The sequence below is a fragment of the Numida meleagris genome, chromosome Z, assembly GCF_002078875.1.
Source record: "Numida meleagris isolate 19003 breed g44 Domestic line chromosome Z, NumMel1.0, whole genome shotgun sequence".
NCBI classification, from domain to species: Eukaryota; Metazoa; Chordata; class Aves; order Galliformes; family Numididae; genus Numida; species Numida meleagris.
In genome coordinates, this window is record NC_034438.1 from 22,380,027 (window position 1) to 22,397,110 (window position 17,084).

The 17,084-nt window shown below is 45.6% G+C and overlaps 1 protein-coding gene across 2 annotated transcripts in view; it reads left to right on the forward strand.

Annotated features, from left to right (window-relative positions):
* SERINC5 (serine incorporator 5) overlaps nt 5,704-17,084 on the forward strand; it is a 43,287-nt gene continuing 31,906 nt past the window's right edge. Inside the window, exon 1 of one of the 2 annotated variants that reach the window (XM_021380385.1) lies at nt 5,704-6,040. In XM_021380385.1, coding sequence (XP_021236060.1) covers nt 6,014-6,040 — 27 coding nt within the window. In that variant the 5' untranslated portion in view covers nt 5,704-6,013. Of the gene's footprint in view, nt 6,041-6,132; nt 6,296-17,084 lie in introns of those variants that run through there. The other variant, XM_021380384.1, reaches the window with a different exon arrangement.

Here is a 17,084-nt window from a genome sequence, read left to right on the forward strand (position 1 = left end):
ACCTGACTGTGTTTCAAAGGTAAAAGCACCGGTGCTTTACCATCATGTATTTGCTGGCCACACTGCTTTCCTGCATGCTGTTCAATTCTTGATTCTTTCTCTTCAGTGCTGACTTTGTGGAGAGGAGCTCTAAATTAGAAGAGCTGTGTTTAGACTCTTACCCCCAGCCCTGACATGAGGAGTCCTCCCTTGAGGCTGTGGGTGCTGTGGTTCCTATAAAAAAGTCTCAACTGCAACGTGCCTGAACTGCGGTGGGATCCCCCAGGATCCCTGTGAGCTGGTGTCCTTTGCAGCTAAATAACCATCTGATTGACAGAAACAATCTTGTGACAGTGCTAAGGACCCCAGCTCTAACTTTAGTATGTGCAGATGTCAGAGCACCACCTGTATGCCTTTAATAAACTGTATTCCTAGAGTAATTCTGGGCTCTTTAGTCCCCAGCAGAACACCAAATTTAACACTGATTCATCTTATGACCTGCTTTTTCTCCTAGAGCATCAATTTTTTTTGTTTGCATGCACAAGTAAAGAGGAAGGGGTTTTATGCAATACATCCTGCAATCCGTACTGATTCCTTTTTTGATGTTATCTACACGTATATGCAGTGCAATAGCCTGTAGTCACTGAGTTCCTAAGGTTGAGGTATTTTAAGACTAGAAATAAAGTTCTAAATAGTTATCTTAAATATTGTAGCATGCACACACATAGACAACAAAGGAGATGAACTGAGGGAGTCTTTCTACAGGGAACCTTATTGCTACTATTGCTAACTTTGTTTGCAGTAGCAAAGATAACCTGAAATCATACAAAAAGCTGAGAAATGCAGAGAAGCATTACTGGACCCAGGGCTCACCAACAGATGGAATAATTAGAAAGGTTAGAACTGGAAGCAGTCTGGGCTGCAGTGATCATGTCCCGCTGGATTTCATGACCTTGAGGGATATAGGGCTGAGATACTCAAAAATCTTTTTGATTCTGTCTTTACTGGCAGTCAGTCTTCCCACTGCTCTCAAGTCCTTGAACCTCAGAGGAGGAACTGGGGGAGCAAAGCACTTCCCACTGTAAGTGAAGACTGGGCTTGAGAACACGTGATGAACCTAAACATACATAAGTCTACAGGGCCTAACGACATGCATCCCAGGGTCTTGAAGGAACTGGCTCATGTCATTGCCAAGCCACTCTCCATCATATTTGAAAAGTCATGGCTGTCAGGTGAAGCCCCCAGTGACTGGAAAAGAGGGAAACACCACTCCCATTTTTAAAAGGGTATGAAGGAGTATGCTGGGAACTACCAATTTCTCAGCCTCACCTCTGTGCCTCAGAAGACCGTACAATCATAGAATTGTTTGAGTTGGAAGGAACCTCTAAAGGTCATCTAGTCCAATTCCCCTGCAATGAACAGGGACACCTACAGCTAGATCAGGTTGCTCAGAGCCTCACCCAGCCTGGTCTTGGATGTCTCCCCTTGTCCTATCACAACAGATCCTGCTAAAGAGCCTGTTCCCTTCTTTCTTATAGCCCCTCTTTAGCCTTTCAGTAGAAAGGTCTGAGGTACTAAAGCCTGAACAATAGGTAGGCCCTGAATCAAAGTTGACCTGTAGATGAACCTCACAACCAAAAACTATACCACAGATACAATGCAATATTTATCTATTTTGCTGTTTTAACATGAATATATATTTTGATGCCAATTCATAAAGATCCGTTGTAAAGGTTTTTATATAACAAAAGCAGAGGATCTTTATTTAGGGGCATGCTGCAAGACCCTGAAACCAGACATCTGACCTTGCCGAGAAACATGTGGTTAAAGCTCAAATAGATAGAGAAACTCCCCCGGTTCCTCCTTGAGCCCTGCCCAGGCTTTGGGTGGAATCCAAAAGGATGAAACCAGATGTTTCTGCACTTGAAGATATGTAAGCTTGTTTATTCATCTATACAAAAGCTGGACCCCTTGGCAGCAACTTTGGAGACTTAACCTATGAGTGGACAAACTGCTTAGGACCTCACAATTGACAGGAGAGGTTCTCCAAATCCTTGCTGTAACCAGGGCTCCTCAGCGATTATGGATCTGAGTGATGGTAAAGTATTAGGGCAATCAGTAACGTATCTTTCTTAATCACTATAGTTAATCTTATGTAGTAACAGTTAGGTGCATTATCTTGTTGTTTTATTCTTGCTGTATCATTTCACTTACAATTTTATTGCTTTAAATGTAAGTAAAGATAAACTCACTTCTTTAACTTGGTGTTTTTGTCCTTTATGCTGACCCTGTCCATTGGCAAAACATAAACTGACATTACAGACAGGATCAGAACAAAACGCCACATTTTATATTTGAAAGTAATAAATCTGCCCTGTCTGAAATTCCTATGTGGGAAGACCTTCCCTATAGTTCACTGGTTCTTGAATGGGCTAAGGTTGAAGGACTGTGTGAACAATGGAAAGTCAGTTGAAAGAAGCTGTATCGTAGGATACATTAAAATGTATCCAAAAAATTATCGACAGAAAAAGAAAAAGAAATTGTGTGTTTGGGAAGATGGAGGTGGATTCTGTTAACAGAATACAGGAAACAGCACCAAAGAAAGAGCAGTTACCAGAATGCTCACACATGGAGCAACAGCTGTGTGATCTGTAGAATCAAACTATAATGTTACGGTGTCAAAATAGGTTGCTTGTCAATACGCTGGACACTCATCAGACTGTAGCCGAAAAGGCTGCAGTTTGAGTTGTGCAGCACAAATATAAGAAAAAGAGGGGATGAGTGAATCATAGCAAAGTGCATTTAGTGACCGCAAAAGGAGGTGTACAGTGAGATCCTGACAGATAAGATAGAGATATCTGGGATTCTATGGATTCTGATGAGGTTGGGCCCCTAGATGAATTCGTAGATGTGAAACCTGCATGAAGACGAAAAATGGAATTAGATGCTAATGGACAACAGGTGAGGTGGGATGTGATAGAGGATTACATTCAGCATGAATTAAATGATATAATTGAATGGTTTAAACAGAGATCAGGGGAGCCTCTGCTTTCCTGGATGGTGTGTTTGTATGATCAGGGAGCGTCAGGACTGTGTACTGGGGATTCTAAAATTTTTTAGTTGTGAGTTTGGATTCCTTTGTACAAGATGCATTTTGAAATAATGCTTATGATACTAATCTGTTAGTCTTAGCCGCTCAGGGATGCAATACTAAATACCCTACAGAATATGATTGGCCAGGATCTGAATGTCAGTGGTATACTCTGCGAGACTGTGTACAACGAATGAAGGAAGAACGGATGAAATTCGCCGATTTTATAGGAGATGCTGGTACTATGATGCGGAATGCTCTGTTTGTATGAGAATTAGACTGATTAAAACTGCTCCACCAGCATACAAAAATGTGATTATGACTCTCCTGGTTTACAAGACAGGAAATCTCCTTGACGAGATAACTGAAAAAATACAGCATCTAGATGACCTTGGAGAATGGGGTCCCTGGGGAAGTGCAAGAAACCAAGATACTCAAGACAATACTAAAAGCAGTGAAAACAGGATTTCTTGGGAAAAAAAAAATTGCAGCTTTATTAAGAGATGGTATGTCTCATGATAAGATTGACAGTGTTCCAACATATGAGTTACGGAGGATACATAAACAGAGAGGGTTGAATAAACCTACCAAGAAAGTGCAGAATTAGGGGGGGAGGTTGAACTAGATGATCTCTAGAGGTCCCTTCCAGCCCCTACAATTCTGTGATTCTGTATCTGTAAAGCAAAAGATCTAGGAACAACTCAGCCTACGGTACCTCCTCTGGAGCCTCAACATCTGCTTACAGAGGGTCCCCCATGAGTGGATCGGCTGTTCTGGAGAAGAAGGAGAATTTGAAGGGACTGACTTTGAATCTCTCAGATGGTCAGTATCTGTTTGGGGTGAAAAATTATACCAGTATTAGGGCAATTTTAGTAGGAAAAGTAAAAACACCTCCTGTGCATATTCCTGCTGAAACAAGATTAGAGACAATAATATAGGATTCCAAGGGTGCGTATCACAGACAATTGAAGATTTATTGCATGCAGGAGCTTAAAAATCAACTACCACAGCTTTGAACAATCTGGTCTGGTCCATCAAAGAGAATTGGGTCATGAAGAATGACTGTAGATTTTAGGGAATTAAATAAGTACATCCTGCCCCTTAGGGTGGCCATAGCAGACACTATTACTTTAATAAAAAAAAGTTCAGAAGCATTCTGGAACTTGGTGTCTCTGTCCTTTGAGCTGACCCTATCCACTGGCAAAACAAAACCGTTATCTCTCCAAAGTCTTCTCCAGGCTTAACAGCCCCATCTCTCTCGGCCTGTCCTCACAGGGGTGGTGTTCCATCCCTTGGATCATTTTTGTGGCCCTCATATGGACACACTCTAACAGGTCCACATCTTTCCATCTTTCCTTAACTAAGGACTCCACATCTGGATGCAGCACTCCAGGTGAGGTCTCACCAGCACAAAGTAGAGGCACAGGACCACCTCCCTCGCCCTGCTGACCACAATTCTTTTGATGTAGCCCATAATATGGTTGGCTTTCAGGGCTGCAAGGGCATATTTCTGTCTCATGTTCAGCCTGGAGAAGAGAAGGTTCTGGGGAGACCTCCTTGTGGCCTGCCAGTACTTGAGGGGGCCTACAAGAAAGCTGGAGAGGCACTTTGTCAGAGTATGTAGTGACAGGACAAGGGTAATGGCTTTAAACTAAAAGACGGGAGATTTAAGTTGGAGATCAGGAGGAAATCCTTTACTTGGAGCATAGTGAGGCACTGGCGCAGGCTGCCCAGAGAAGCTGTGAATTCCCCATTCCTGGAGGCGTTCAAGGCCAGGTTGGACAGGACCCTTGGGCAGCCTGAACTGGTGGCTGGCAGCCCTGCCCACAGCAGAAGATTAGAACTGGGTTTTTTAGGGTTCCCTCCAACCCAAACCATTCTGTGATATTATGATTCTAAATCCCCAGTTACACATTAGCACCATACTGGACTCTACTAAACAGATGCTGATCAAAATGTTCCAGAAACTCCAGGAAAGATCTCAGCTCTGTTTGGAAAGCACAGCCCTCCAGCTGCCACACAAATGAACCTGACTCTTCCATGCATGTGTGAGCAGTGTCAGGGCTGTAGGACATTGTAAGGTGGTTTGAATCTGAGGTTGGTTTGTTCACTGAATCACAGCATATCCTTAGTTAGAAGGCACCCACAAGGATTGAGTCCAGCTCTTCACCGTGGTATCACACTTGGAGGTACAAAGTTCAGCTGGGCTAACACCCAGTCTTCTAAGAGCCCTATGCTGATTTGTAGTCTGCAGAGAGTTCTCTAAATCCCAGCCACTAAAACACAGGTGCTTTAGAGCAGGCTCACGATCACACAGCGTCTGCGAGATTGGGACAGCCCGCGGGAGCTCATCCTGCACTAACTAAATGGAGTGGCAACTTCAAAATCTCTTGACAGGAGCACGTGAGATCAAGCTTAAAGACCCTGTCCGGGCTGCTGTATGTGACACGCACTGGAACGCTCCACCGGAGCACGGTTTTGCCATCCGTTTCACGCGGGCTGATTGCTCACTGTCAGCATGTCAGCCCCGCACCTGCCGCAGGGGCTGGCCGTGCCCTCACACCGCCTGAGGTGAGAAGGGCGCGGGGCCGCGCTGCCCCCGGGCCTCGGAGCGAGCGGCACTGAGGGAGCGGCCCGGCCCGCGGCAGCCGCGGAACACCCGGGCGGGCGGGGAAGGCGGAGGGGCCGGGAGCAGGCCTCGCTCATGCCGAGGAACGACGCGAAGCTCCCGGAGAGCCCGCGGCCCAGCGCCGTCCGTGGGGGCCTCTCCCTGACGACAGCGGAAGCCGCGCGGCGGGGCCGGGCCGAGGGCTGCGGGCAGAGGCGGTGCGGCCCCACCCGTCCGCGGCGGTACCCTGCGCGGCCCGGCCCAGCCCGCACCCGCCTGGGGCGGCCACTTCGCACCGCGCTGCTGTGAGCGAGCCAGCGAGACGCGACGCCGGCATGTCCGCGCCCTGCTGCGCCGGCCAGGTAGGGCTCGGGGCGCCGGGAAGGCGTCCTGCACGGGCCTGCCCTGCCAAGGGAGCGGAGCGGAGGGGAGGGGAGGGGAGGGGAGGGGAAGAAGCGCGCGGTGTGTCCCTGCCCGCGGCCGGAGGGGCCCGGCCCGGCTCGGCTCGGCTCGCTGAAGGCACCTGACTCCCACGGCTGCCTTTCCCTGCAGAGGTCTCTCTTTCTTACAGCTCTGCGCGTTCGTAGCAGGGAAAACCGCGCATTGCAGCGTCCCGGGTATGTCGCTGTGAATTCCGGGAGGACAGCGCAGCTCCAGCGCGCCTGTCGGCGTGGGTCCGCCGCCGGGAGCGGCTGTGCCGCGGGGCGGGCCGGAGCGGAGCGGGCAGCTAGGGAAGCGCTCCGCAGCTAGTGCCCGCGGGCAGAGGGAGGGAGCGCCGGAGCGTGCTGCCCGGCTGCCGCAAGGAGGGGTGTCCTCTGGCTCTCCCACAGCACCGCTCCGGGAAGGGCTCAGCAGGTGCCGGCGCAGTGGGAGCTGCTGGGCGCCTGCCCTTCGGCATCGATGGGGTCCTGAAGCCGGGGTGCCCCGGCCTGCAGCGTTCTGATGGGCGAAGTACTGCCGAATGGGACGGGAAGGGGCGCCGCGAGGCCCCGTCCAGATCCGCTGCAGGGAAGGACTGCAGTTGTACCCCTTGTCTTTGGGCTGTTGTTAGACTGCATTCATCCCGCAAGCACTTTATTCTTTGCTTAATTTCCCCAAATCTCCACTTCTACTGCATTAACCCGTTGCTACTTGTCCTGACAGCAGCAGGCTAATTCTATTGGTTTACAACAGCCTTTTGCATATTCAAACACCTTAAGGTCTAAATTCTGTTAGTATTGCCCCATTGGTGACTGCCCACCCTCAGCTTCTGATGATTCTCCAGCTTTTGTGTGAGCCATCTGGGAATGAACTCCAGCTTGTACTAGCAGCTTGAGAACCCAATCTAGATCTGGTCCTCTGGCCGCTTCGGTGTTCAGAGGGCTGCGGGACTGTTGAGTGTGCCCCCACAGACCTGTCCTCAGGACAAAATGCTGCCCTGCACCACACCAAGAAGTCCTGGGTGCAAGCAGTAACTGCATTTGATAACACTCCCCTTAAAGAAGGGGCTTCTGGGCTGCTGCCTCACCTGCACTTTTACAGCGTGTGAGCAAGTTTTGGATCTGCTTGGTCTTTTTCATGGAATTGAGAGAACAAAGTGCTGGTAGTAGGTACTGTTAGGTGTTTCGTGGCTTTTTTGGTGAATCCCCTGGAGGAGTAACTTAAAACCAAAAAAACAAAACAGTTTTGAGCCTCATATGGCGAATGGCTTGCTTTAGCACAACTGAACTTCGAAGAATTCTTAAAACCACTCATAATATTTTCTGTAGTAATATCTACTAGTGTACTAATTTGTTTTATTGACACCGATGTCAATAAAAGGACATCCTTTCCTTCTGGAAAGGAACTGAGCTCCTTCATGATTTTGGAGGCTAAGCAAAATCCCCAAAGTGTGCACAGTTGTGCCAAAATTATGCAGTACCCTGGGGAAATGTATTCTGCTGGATGAAACATTATTTTTGATGTGAGACTTATCTGCGCTAAATACAGCATATTTCTGGATTTACACCAGCAAACATAGTGTGGATAACCTTTTTACAGATCAAGATGATAAATGATAGAAAACATGTTTCAGTAGTGTGCAGTGTAACTTTTTTAAAGGGAAAACGGTCTTTGAGCTCACAGCTAGATTAAATCCAACCTTGATGGAGCAGAGGGTGTTGGTGTAGTGTAATTAATACACAAAAGGGGTAGAAATTCCTCTTTCTCAACCCAACTTCTTCAGGCATTTTATGAGTGCTGTTAATCAAGATGGAAAATCAGGAAGGAATTTGGCCTCTCCTTATGTATTCTCCAAAATATAACCCTGCCTACAGAAACAATAATGAAGTGCTTGAGGAAAGATGGGACTTTATGCAATAGGTTCTGAAAAATAGCCCTTACATTGGTCTCTCCTTCCTGTCCACGAAATACTAGTTTAATGGGTTTGATATCCCATGGTATTTATTTTTTTAAGTGGTTTGGGTTTTTTCCTGTTGTTGTTAAGAAGTGTTTTGGCCCCACACTCTCTGCTGTGCTGTGTTTCTGTGTATCTGCTCTGCGAGAACTGACTGAGAGGTCTGGTGTTCTCCTTGTGAGCTGGGAAGGCGCAAGTATCGCATGTTATTGTCTGAAGCCAATACCAAAACGTTGTTGTGAGTTAGTATCACTCGGCTATCAATTTTCTCCATTCAGAGTGCCAGCAAACTCTTCTAATATGAAGCAGACAATGAGTTATCAGTTCTTTTGGGTTTAGACCAAACTGTACTTAGTGTTTAGTTGATGATGCCTGTCTGAATAGCTTATTCAGGTTTCTCAGCCCAAATGCCTGTTGTTAGAGCATACAGTGGCGAGCTGCCAAACTTTAGTGTACTTTGGTTGTGCTGATTTTGCACTAAAAATTATTTAAAATAATCTTAATTAGCATCACAGTGTGACTTGCATCCTTGCCAAGTGGACCATGGGAACTTGTTCTCAAGGAACTTGGCCATTGACAAACTTTACTTTCAACAGCTGTTTTTGTCACATAACTTGCAAACTGACTTTTGCAAAAAATGGCAATCTTCAGGTGTTTCTGCTGTAATAGGCTTGCTAGTGTTTTTTCTTCTGCAGGTATTTTTTCATTTTCAGGATGCAGTGACAACACAGCCTAGCTTGGATCTCCGCAATGCTTTTGATTACACAAAAAAATCTGCTTAAATTGACAGGAAACAGGATTTTACATTTGGCTTTTCTTCAGTAGTTATTCTCAAGAGAACCAAGTTGAGATCATGGTTAAGAAAAGCAGCTGTTGCAGAAAATCTTTATTACAATGAATAAGTTTTTTTTCCTAAGTTAAATAAATGTAATTTAAATAGTTACTGTTTAGTTTGTAGGGGGCAGTGTGTTGCAGCTGGCTTGCTGAAGAAGATGGATTTTTCAATTAGAATTGGTAGTTATTAGAGCTTATAAAGCAGTCAAAGCTATTTTTGTAGGTCTGTTAAATCTCAAGTGCTGTCTTTAGTACTGTTCAGCACTTGAAATCATATTAAGTAGTAAATTCCGTAAGATGTGCCATAAGTAGAATATGAGATTTTCCTTTTATGCCCAGGCCTCTAACTCGGGTTTAAAAAAACAATAAGTAACTATATTCAAATCCAGGGCTTAGGCCATACTCGTACTTCTCTGTATCAGGGGCCTCTGGGGCAGGGAGGGAGACATCATCACTCGTGGGTGAAGGGACAGCTAGCTACCTGAGGTCTGGTTTGGGGTACCACAGATACACTCGTGAAAAGCAGAGATTTCCCCCTCTTCCCCTCCCCCCGCTTTAAAAATGTGGAGGTTTTGCTTTAAAGCGAATGGCTGCCTAAACAATGGAATTAACGAAACCTGCTTTCCTGCAGCTTTGTGTGTTGAGGTTGATATCATACATCCATTTCCTCTTCTAGTAAATACTGCGGCCTTGTCTTTGTTCAGGGTTCAGATGTCATTTTTCTGTGCTAGCTCTTCTGCCTATTTTCATGAAAATTGTAAGAAAGTAATATCTTTGAGGCCCCATCGCCCTCTCATAGCTGGATGAAATTTGCTGATGGATCTAAAAGTGATTGAAAAGGGAGCTGAAAACATCCAAAAGACAGTGAGGTCATGTAAGCGTTGCATTATCTTATGTTTGCACTGCTAGCTTAAATTCAAATTAATCCCTTTCCTGGCAGTGGTTCGAGGCAGACAATATGCTTTCTCGTTCCTGCTTAATTTCTCATTCCTGCTTCATTATTATTTTTTTATTTATCTTTTTCCTCTGGTATGCCACATTGTCAGCTGATTTTGCTGTGTTTAAAGAAACAGCTTAAACACCCATAGTCAGACAGCTGTGGAGTGAAGGCTGCGTAAGAATGCACCTTCAAGGGCAAGGTGGTACTTTTCTGTGAAAGGATTTGCATTCTACTGCAGCTTTTATTTTATTCTCAAGCATTGTTATTCCAGGGTGTTTTTTTTATTACTGAGACTGATGTTGCAGTGGATGTACTGACAATGGAAGACATGCTTGTTTTGGGGAACAGCTGAGTGAAAGCCTTGGTTGTAAGGGTGTGTTGGAAATATCCAAATAATTTATCAGGATGGTATCTCTGATAAAAGCAGATTTAATTTGCAATTGCAATGGCGGGCGTCCTGTAAACAGGAGCGCACCTATGGACACAGTATGACAGCTTTTGTACCTTGTTTCCCCCCCTTGCCTGCCCCCTGCCCTGTTTCCCCATTGGCTGGGGACTCCAGGTTCACAATCTTATCGAAGGTTTACATTTGTTAATTACATTCTGACACTTGTTCTATCTTGTGCCAGTCAGTCGCCATCCTGCTGTTTCCAAGATGTCTCGGTACTCTTCTTATCGGGTTGATATGGTGATTTTCTCCAAAGCTTCTTCCACTGTGTCCGGAGGATGCTTCCTTTGTTAAACAGAGAGCACCGTAGGGGGTTGGAGAGGTGCCAGGCCTTCCTCAATACCTTCTTCAGTCCCTCCCTAAGGCATGTCATGACTTGTCCTTTTAATTTGTGCAGGATATTCTTGCAATGTGTGTGACAAAGTATGACATATATTTTCGTGCTGACTATATATAAATTGTTGCTAGCTAGATTTTAATAAAGGACCCAAATGGCAGCAGAGGCCATGAAATCAAGAAGATTCTTATTTTGTTCTGATACAGAAACAACATTCGATTACTACAGGTGTGAGCTGGAGGTCCTGCTTGGAGCTGGTTAACTGCTGTCCTCCCAAACGCATTCCAGGTTTGCAGCTTGGCTGTGTGAAGGTGCCTGGGCTTCAAGTTGCTTCCAAGGCCCTTCTTAAATCTGAGTTAATGGCGCTTCAATTTCTTTCTCTGCTGCACAAGGCTGTAGTATGTCCTGACACTTTAAATGTTCCTGGATTTCTAGGACATGATGGACCATTCTGACCACTGACTTAGACATACTGTATTGTTCAGGTCACCCAGGAAACAAATTTCTACACCAGCAATCTGAGCACTTTTGTTTTGAGGGAGGATGTCCTTGAGTTACAGTGGTGGAAGGACAATGACTTCTCATTTAGACTCATTAATTTGAGGTAATCTCTGCAATCTTGAACGCATCCTCCACGTTGCTTCTCTGCAGCTGAAGTGCTGGGCTGTCTGCGGGCTGTGTTGTGCTGCAGCGTGAGGCGTGGGGCTGCAGGGACAGACAGCTTTTGGGAACAGTGTTTGTCAACAGCAGCGACGGGAGCATGGTGCTGCCTTTGTTCTGAGTCTGACACACCTGGCAGTCTCACTTCCATAACTTGCTAGGACTGGTGTTTTTTGCAGCTTGTGATTGGAGCCTAGCAATTAGAGACGGTATATGCACAAATATTTAAACATATAAAAGAGTTCACAGCCTGACTGTGAGAAGCTTTTTGCATTTGTTTTTCTGTGCAGTAGAACTGACCCAAAATGTGTCAGCATGTCATCTCTCAGGCCAAGTTTTAACAGGAACCATTCCTAACAGGTTCTGAAGAGAATAGACTCATGTTTGTCTCTTTGTATTGCCACCACTGGCAACACAGTGGTTCAGGAGTGCTAGTCAAGATACTTTTGAAGTTGTCATTGCAATGGTATTTAAAAAATGCTGATCAGAAAGTAGGAGATGGGGAGACGTGAGCAGGCTCCATCTGGAGCCTGCTTTGAAATGGGTGTGCAGGTGGTTGTTCTGACTCTGATGCAAACTGGAATGGCTTCGGCAATGTTGTGAGCAATTAGATTTTTTTTTTTTAATATAATATATGGTGAGAAATAGTTAATCTTTTGTACCGGTTTATTGTCTTTCATCACTTCGCATGAAGAATTAGAATCTCTCTTTTCCCCCTTAAAGTCTGAACTTGAACTCAATAGTAAAAGTACTTTTTAAAGGCACAGCACCTTTGTGGGACAGCTCAGAGCTGTCTGTTTGTTCGGAAATGAAGCAGCTGTTCCAGCTACATGCTTGTAAATCACTATGGGAAGAAATTTCACTTTAACTCTTCTTCACTCCTGTGGAACACTGACTTGAGCCCTTAGCTCTTTCTGTGCCTGGTGATGTACCACGCTGTGTCTGCATGCTGCTGCACTCCTGGTCTCAGATACGGGAGATAGCAAGCACGTTTTCTCCATGTTGTATGATGTGACAGCCTGAAGTTGCCATCGCTGCTAAGTCTTTCATTGCCCAGCTTCTCTCTTGGTAGCTCTTTTGCTGTGAGAGGCACTCAGGTTGAGGGTGCGGTTCCCATGCGTGTGGCTCTGGAGGAGGTGCTGGGGAAGTAAGGGGATCCAGGGACAAAACACTAGCTTACACTGCTGATAGGAAATGTCTTAGGGCCTTTGGATGAGAAACTTAGGATAGATGGCTTGAGTTCCCTCTTTGGTGAGCAGGAAGAAAAGACCATGTTCAAGGCCAGGCTGGATGGAGCCCTGGGCAGCCTGATCTAGTGGGTGTCAGCGGGCTGGGACTGGGTGGGCATTAAGGTCCCTTCCAACTCAAGCCATTCTATGTTTCTGTGGTTTAAAAGACACTCTGAGCGAGTGAAGAAAGCCTTACCAGGGAACCGTCTCCTTTGAGATGTTGTATATTACATTTAATAACTGAGTAATAGCTGTGCTGCGGGGGGCTGAGTGACATGACCTGCTGCAATGCTCAGGTCAGACTAAACAATTGCCTTGAATTTTCCATAACCATCAGAAGAAGAGCGGTTGGCCAGTCTTTAATTCAGAAATTTGGCAGTGGTGTTATTTGCTAATCTTGAGCTGAGTAATCGTTTAGATCCATTGGAGCAGGGAGACAAAAGCAAATCAGTCCAGCCAAGTGCTTCACTTCCGCTCTACAGGTGTCTACAAACAGCCTGCCTGTGCTTTAGCTGTTGGTGTGACTGTCCCAGACACTGCTTCCTCTACTTTGGTCTACTTCTTGCTATATGGCTGCATGGTCACCCTGCCCCATGGTGCAGGGCATGAGCCTCCATTTTGCCTCAGTTCAGGGCAGGAATCCCTCACCAGAAAGTAGTGTTCGGGCAGGACGTGTATCTGGAGTCAACTGTAATTTTGCACAACTTGCAGTGTGAGGTGTGCTCCTGAAAATAGGTTCTTAGTTAATTAACTGATGAACTGGTTGCTGAACCTCTTGTCTTGAGCCACCTGGCCACTTAAACAGCAGTGAAAAGGCAGCTCAGGTGGGCAAAGAAGAAAATAAATCTTCAGCTTTACAGAGACAAACCACCCACTGCATAACCATGCAGCCGCTTGGAGAAGTTTTTGCAAGATTAGGGTAGGGGTAGCAGCAAGAGGGCACAGTAATCCCAGCTCCTAAGCTTGGGCTGCCTGGCATCACGCAGGTCTTCTTGAAACAGTGTGCTAGCAAAAAGGTTTGCTTGCTTTTTCGCTCTTTCCAGAAGCTGTGAGCCATGCAGCGTTGATAATGTTGCTTGGTTCAGCTTGCTGGGATGCTTCGTGCAGCTGTGAGTGGTCGTTGGAGCGTTTCTGGCAGACTTTGACATTAACGGATTGGTGATCACATTATCTGCAAACCCTGCAGCCAGGGTAATGCTAGTGGTCAAGTAATCGCTGTATGAAGGCTAAGCTGCTGTCAGCCCCACTGAAAAGAAGCTTCAGCGCAGCACATTCCTCAGCTCTGTGGCACGGTCAGGAATGATTTGAAGAAGTAATTCCACAAAATACTCTGATGCTTGCTTCCAGTACCACAGTAGTCTTTAGATGTTGTGGATGATCATTGTGATGTAGTATTGTAGATGGCGAGACATGTTTTAAGGCTGTTCTGCTTTAAAGGGGCAAAAGACCAAATAACGAACGCTAAAATGTGTCAGACAGCATCAAGATGTTCCCCTTTGTCTTATCTGTGTGTGCGGAGACTTCTCCGATTGTCCTTGCATTCCACAGCAATCTTTGGGACAAAAGGAGTGTTGGGAGGAGGTAAACGAACCCAAAGGACTAACAGTGGACCATCGCGATGCTAGAAGGACGCTAGATGACATCGAAGATTGCCAAATAAGGCTTATGTCTGTTAAGCAGTCATTGGGGGTGGGTAGGATAATGAATTTGGGAATGTAATGAGTATGTAATACATTTGAAAATATAACCTGTTCACGAACGATCAGCTGGTGGAGCATTCTTGGAGGGTTATCCCGGTGCTACTCCAGTGCTGCCAATAAAGAATACCTTGCTTAACGGTAACAAAACTTTGCTGTTAAGTTTCTATGCATCGATTTCTTTGAATCAATATAGTTAGGCTTGCTAGTGTTCCTTGATGGATACCTCTGTCCTGGCATTTTGTTTAGATATCAGACAGCTGTGTCTTTGAACCAAGGAGATAAGGAAGCTCTGCTGAGTCTTTGTACCAAGGAAATAGGAGGTCCTGCTTGGAATTGATATAGATTGTGAATCAAAGAAATGGATGCATAGAAACTTAACAGCAATGTTTTGTTACTATTAAGTCAGGTATTTATTAGTGGTGCCGGGAAGCACTGGGGATATTTCTACCATAGGCACTTCAAAGACTGCATGATTCAGTGTTCTTTATATTTCCACAGGTAGTTCATATTCATAAATTACGCATGAGGCAATTAGCATATCCACGCCTGTCTCAGATAGTGATTTATGAGGTCTCCAGTCTCCTGTTTCATGGTCTCTTCAACCGCCTAGTGTCCTTTCAGCATCATGACAGTCCAACCGACAGCCTTTTACTTCATCCAGTGATCTTCCTCGCTTGTCATCCAGATTAACTTTCTTCGTTGACGCATGCTCAGTAGGATAATGCCTATTATAAGTAATATACAGATGCCAAAATCGTAACATTTTCTCACTCAGCGCTCAGCCATTATTTCTAGGACATCTGCTCATGCATGGATAGAGACAAATTTGGCCACCTGTCTTTAATGATATATACGGGGGTGTAGAAGATAAGGAGGATAGAGGGGAGTATCTTGATGCCTGCCTGTTGCGTCCCAACCTAATCCTAGAGTGAGACAATTTGGCCTTATGTGGAGGCCCTGGCTTTCATTATTGTGTTTCTTTTGCTGAGGGTCTCTTATCAAAACAGAATAGCCTTACAACATGCTTTCTTGTCTATAATACTATATCCATATTGTTCTCAACATCTGAAAGCTATTACAGTTTTGCAAGTGAGACAACTGTATTTCTAAAATACGCTACTAAAATATATGGTATTTCTCCTTTTTCAAATCAGCTATTTCTAAAAACAAGTTACAAAATGCATTGTGCTCTATTTCTTCAAATCAGTTGGCAATCACTGAATATGTAACATACTTCTGGGAAACTTCTGCGTGTGTAACGTACCTCTTGGAAAACTTCTACATATGTAACACAAGCAATGTATATAAACTGAAGATGCTTTGCATAAGCTGTGCATGATAGGAGGATTACCCCCATGCATCCAGCGCTGCCAATAAGAATACCTGGTTAATGGTAATAAAGCTCTTGCATTTAAGTCCCTTCACATGAATTTCTTTGATTCAGGATGGATCATGCCCTATCGAGTTGCTGAGTGGTTGCTCGCAGGGAAGAGATGGAATGCTGCTACGTCTTCGTTTCCTTTTAGAGTGCCCCTTTCTTTTTTTTTTTTTTTTTCTAAACATTATCTTGGCTTTGATTTTTACCATTTCTGTTGAAGTCTCCCAAAAGGAAGAGAGCATTGTTATGACAAGTTTGGTACTTCCCTGAGGCTTGTATATTTAAAAAATACTGTAGGCTATTTTGGGCAGTGAGCCTGAAACTGCTCATGGATACACACTTTGTTTGAATGGCTATGGAACATATTTTCTATGACCTTCAAGATTTTTTTGGAAACATCTCTGGAACATACCTTCTAAAAATGTCTCTGTCTCTACAAATGCAATAGGTAGGACACATCCACTTCATTTCTCAGTCGTGTGTGAAAATAGCTATGTGTGGGCTCAGCATTACCACCCTCTCTAATTCTGCCATTAGTCAGGTCGGATGGCAGCTTGGATCTCGCCACGACCAAGGCTTGCATGCAGGGCAGATGTTCCATGTGTGTTGGTGGTGGTTGCTGCAGGGAGCATGCAGCTGGTGCACGGCTTGGTAGACCTGGTGCGTTCACTCTTCACTGTGGGGATGTGGTTGTGGCAGCCTCCTGTGTCGGCAGGACCCCACCGCCAAAATGCCTGTTCAGAGGTCACAGACCGGGAATGGTGTGGAGTGCTCCCCTGTGCCCTGCCCTCCTTCCTGTGTGCCAGCCCCTCAGGTGGAAGGAAAAATTGTTTCTGCTGTTCCACAGAACATCCTGGCAGGCAGCTGAGGAGGATTGATAAGGCATTTTTTTCTGCCGTCTTTTGTTTTTTAACCATCTAGCTCCTTTGTTTGGTTACCCGCTGCCAGCTGCTGTGGTGCCACTGCAGGAGTAGGGGTGAGCGGCTAGACAAGGAGAGGGGCTGGCGCAGCAGCGGCTGCTGAGCCAACCTGGCCAGCAGAAGAAATGTCTGTGAAATTGTGCTTGAGTATTTTTAACTGAAGAATTCCCCACACAGCTGTCTGCAGCTGCTGGGGTGGCCACACATCCTTGTACTAATTGCCTGACTTGTGACATCTTTGGACCAGTGAGATTTAAAGCCAGACCCCACTGCAAGTATGACAGATTCCTGCCACAGCAGCCAGGCTTCTCAGTGCTGCTGCCTTGGGCTCCCTGGGAGCCAGGAGCTGGAGGGGTCGCAGCACTGTGGAGGAGCACTGTAGGTTGGGGCCAGGATTCCCGAGGCTTGCCTGCTTGGAGAGCTTGTGGATTTTGAGTTGTCTACCTTGCTTCTCTTCAGAAAACTGCAGAGTGCCTTTGTCCAGCATAGCCTTTGTGGGAGCTTTTGTTTAATGAAAAGCTAGATTTGTAAAAGATCTATGACATTGCTTGTTTTTTTTTTTTGTTGTTGTTTGTTTTGTTTTTCC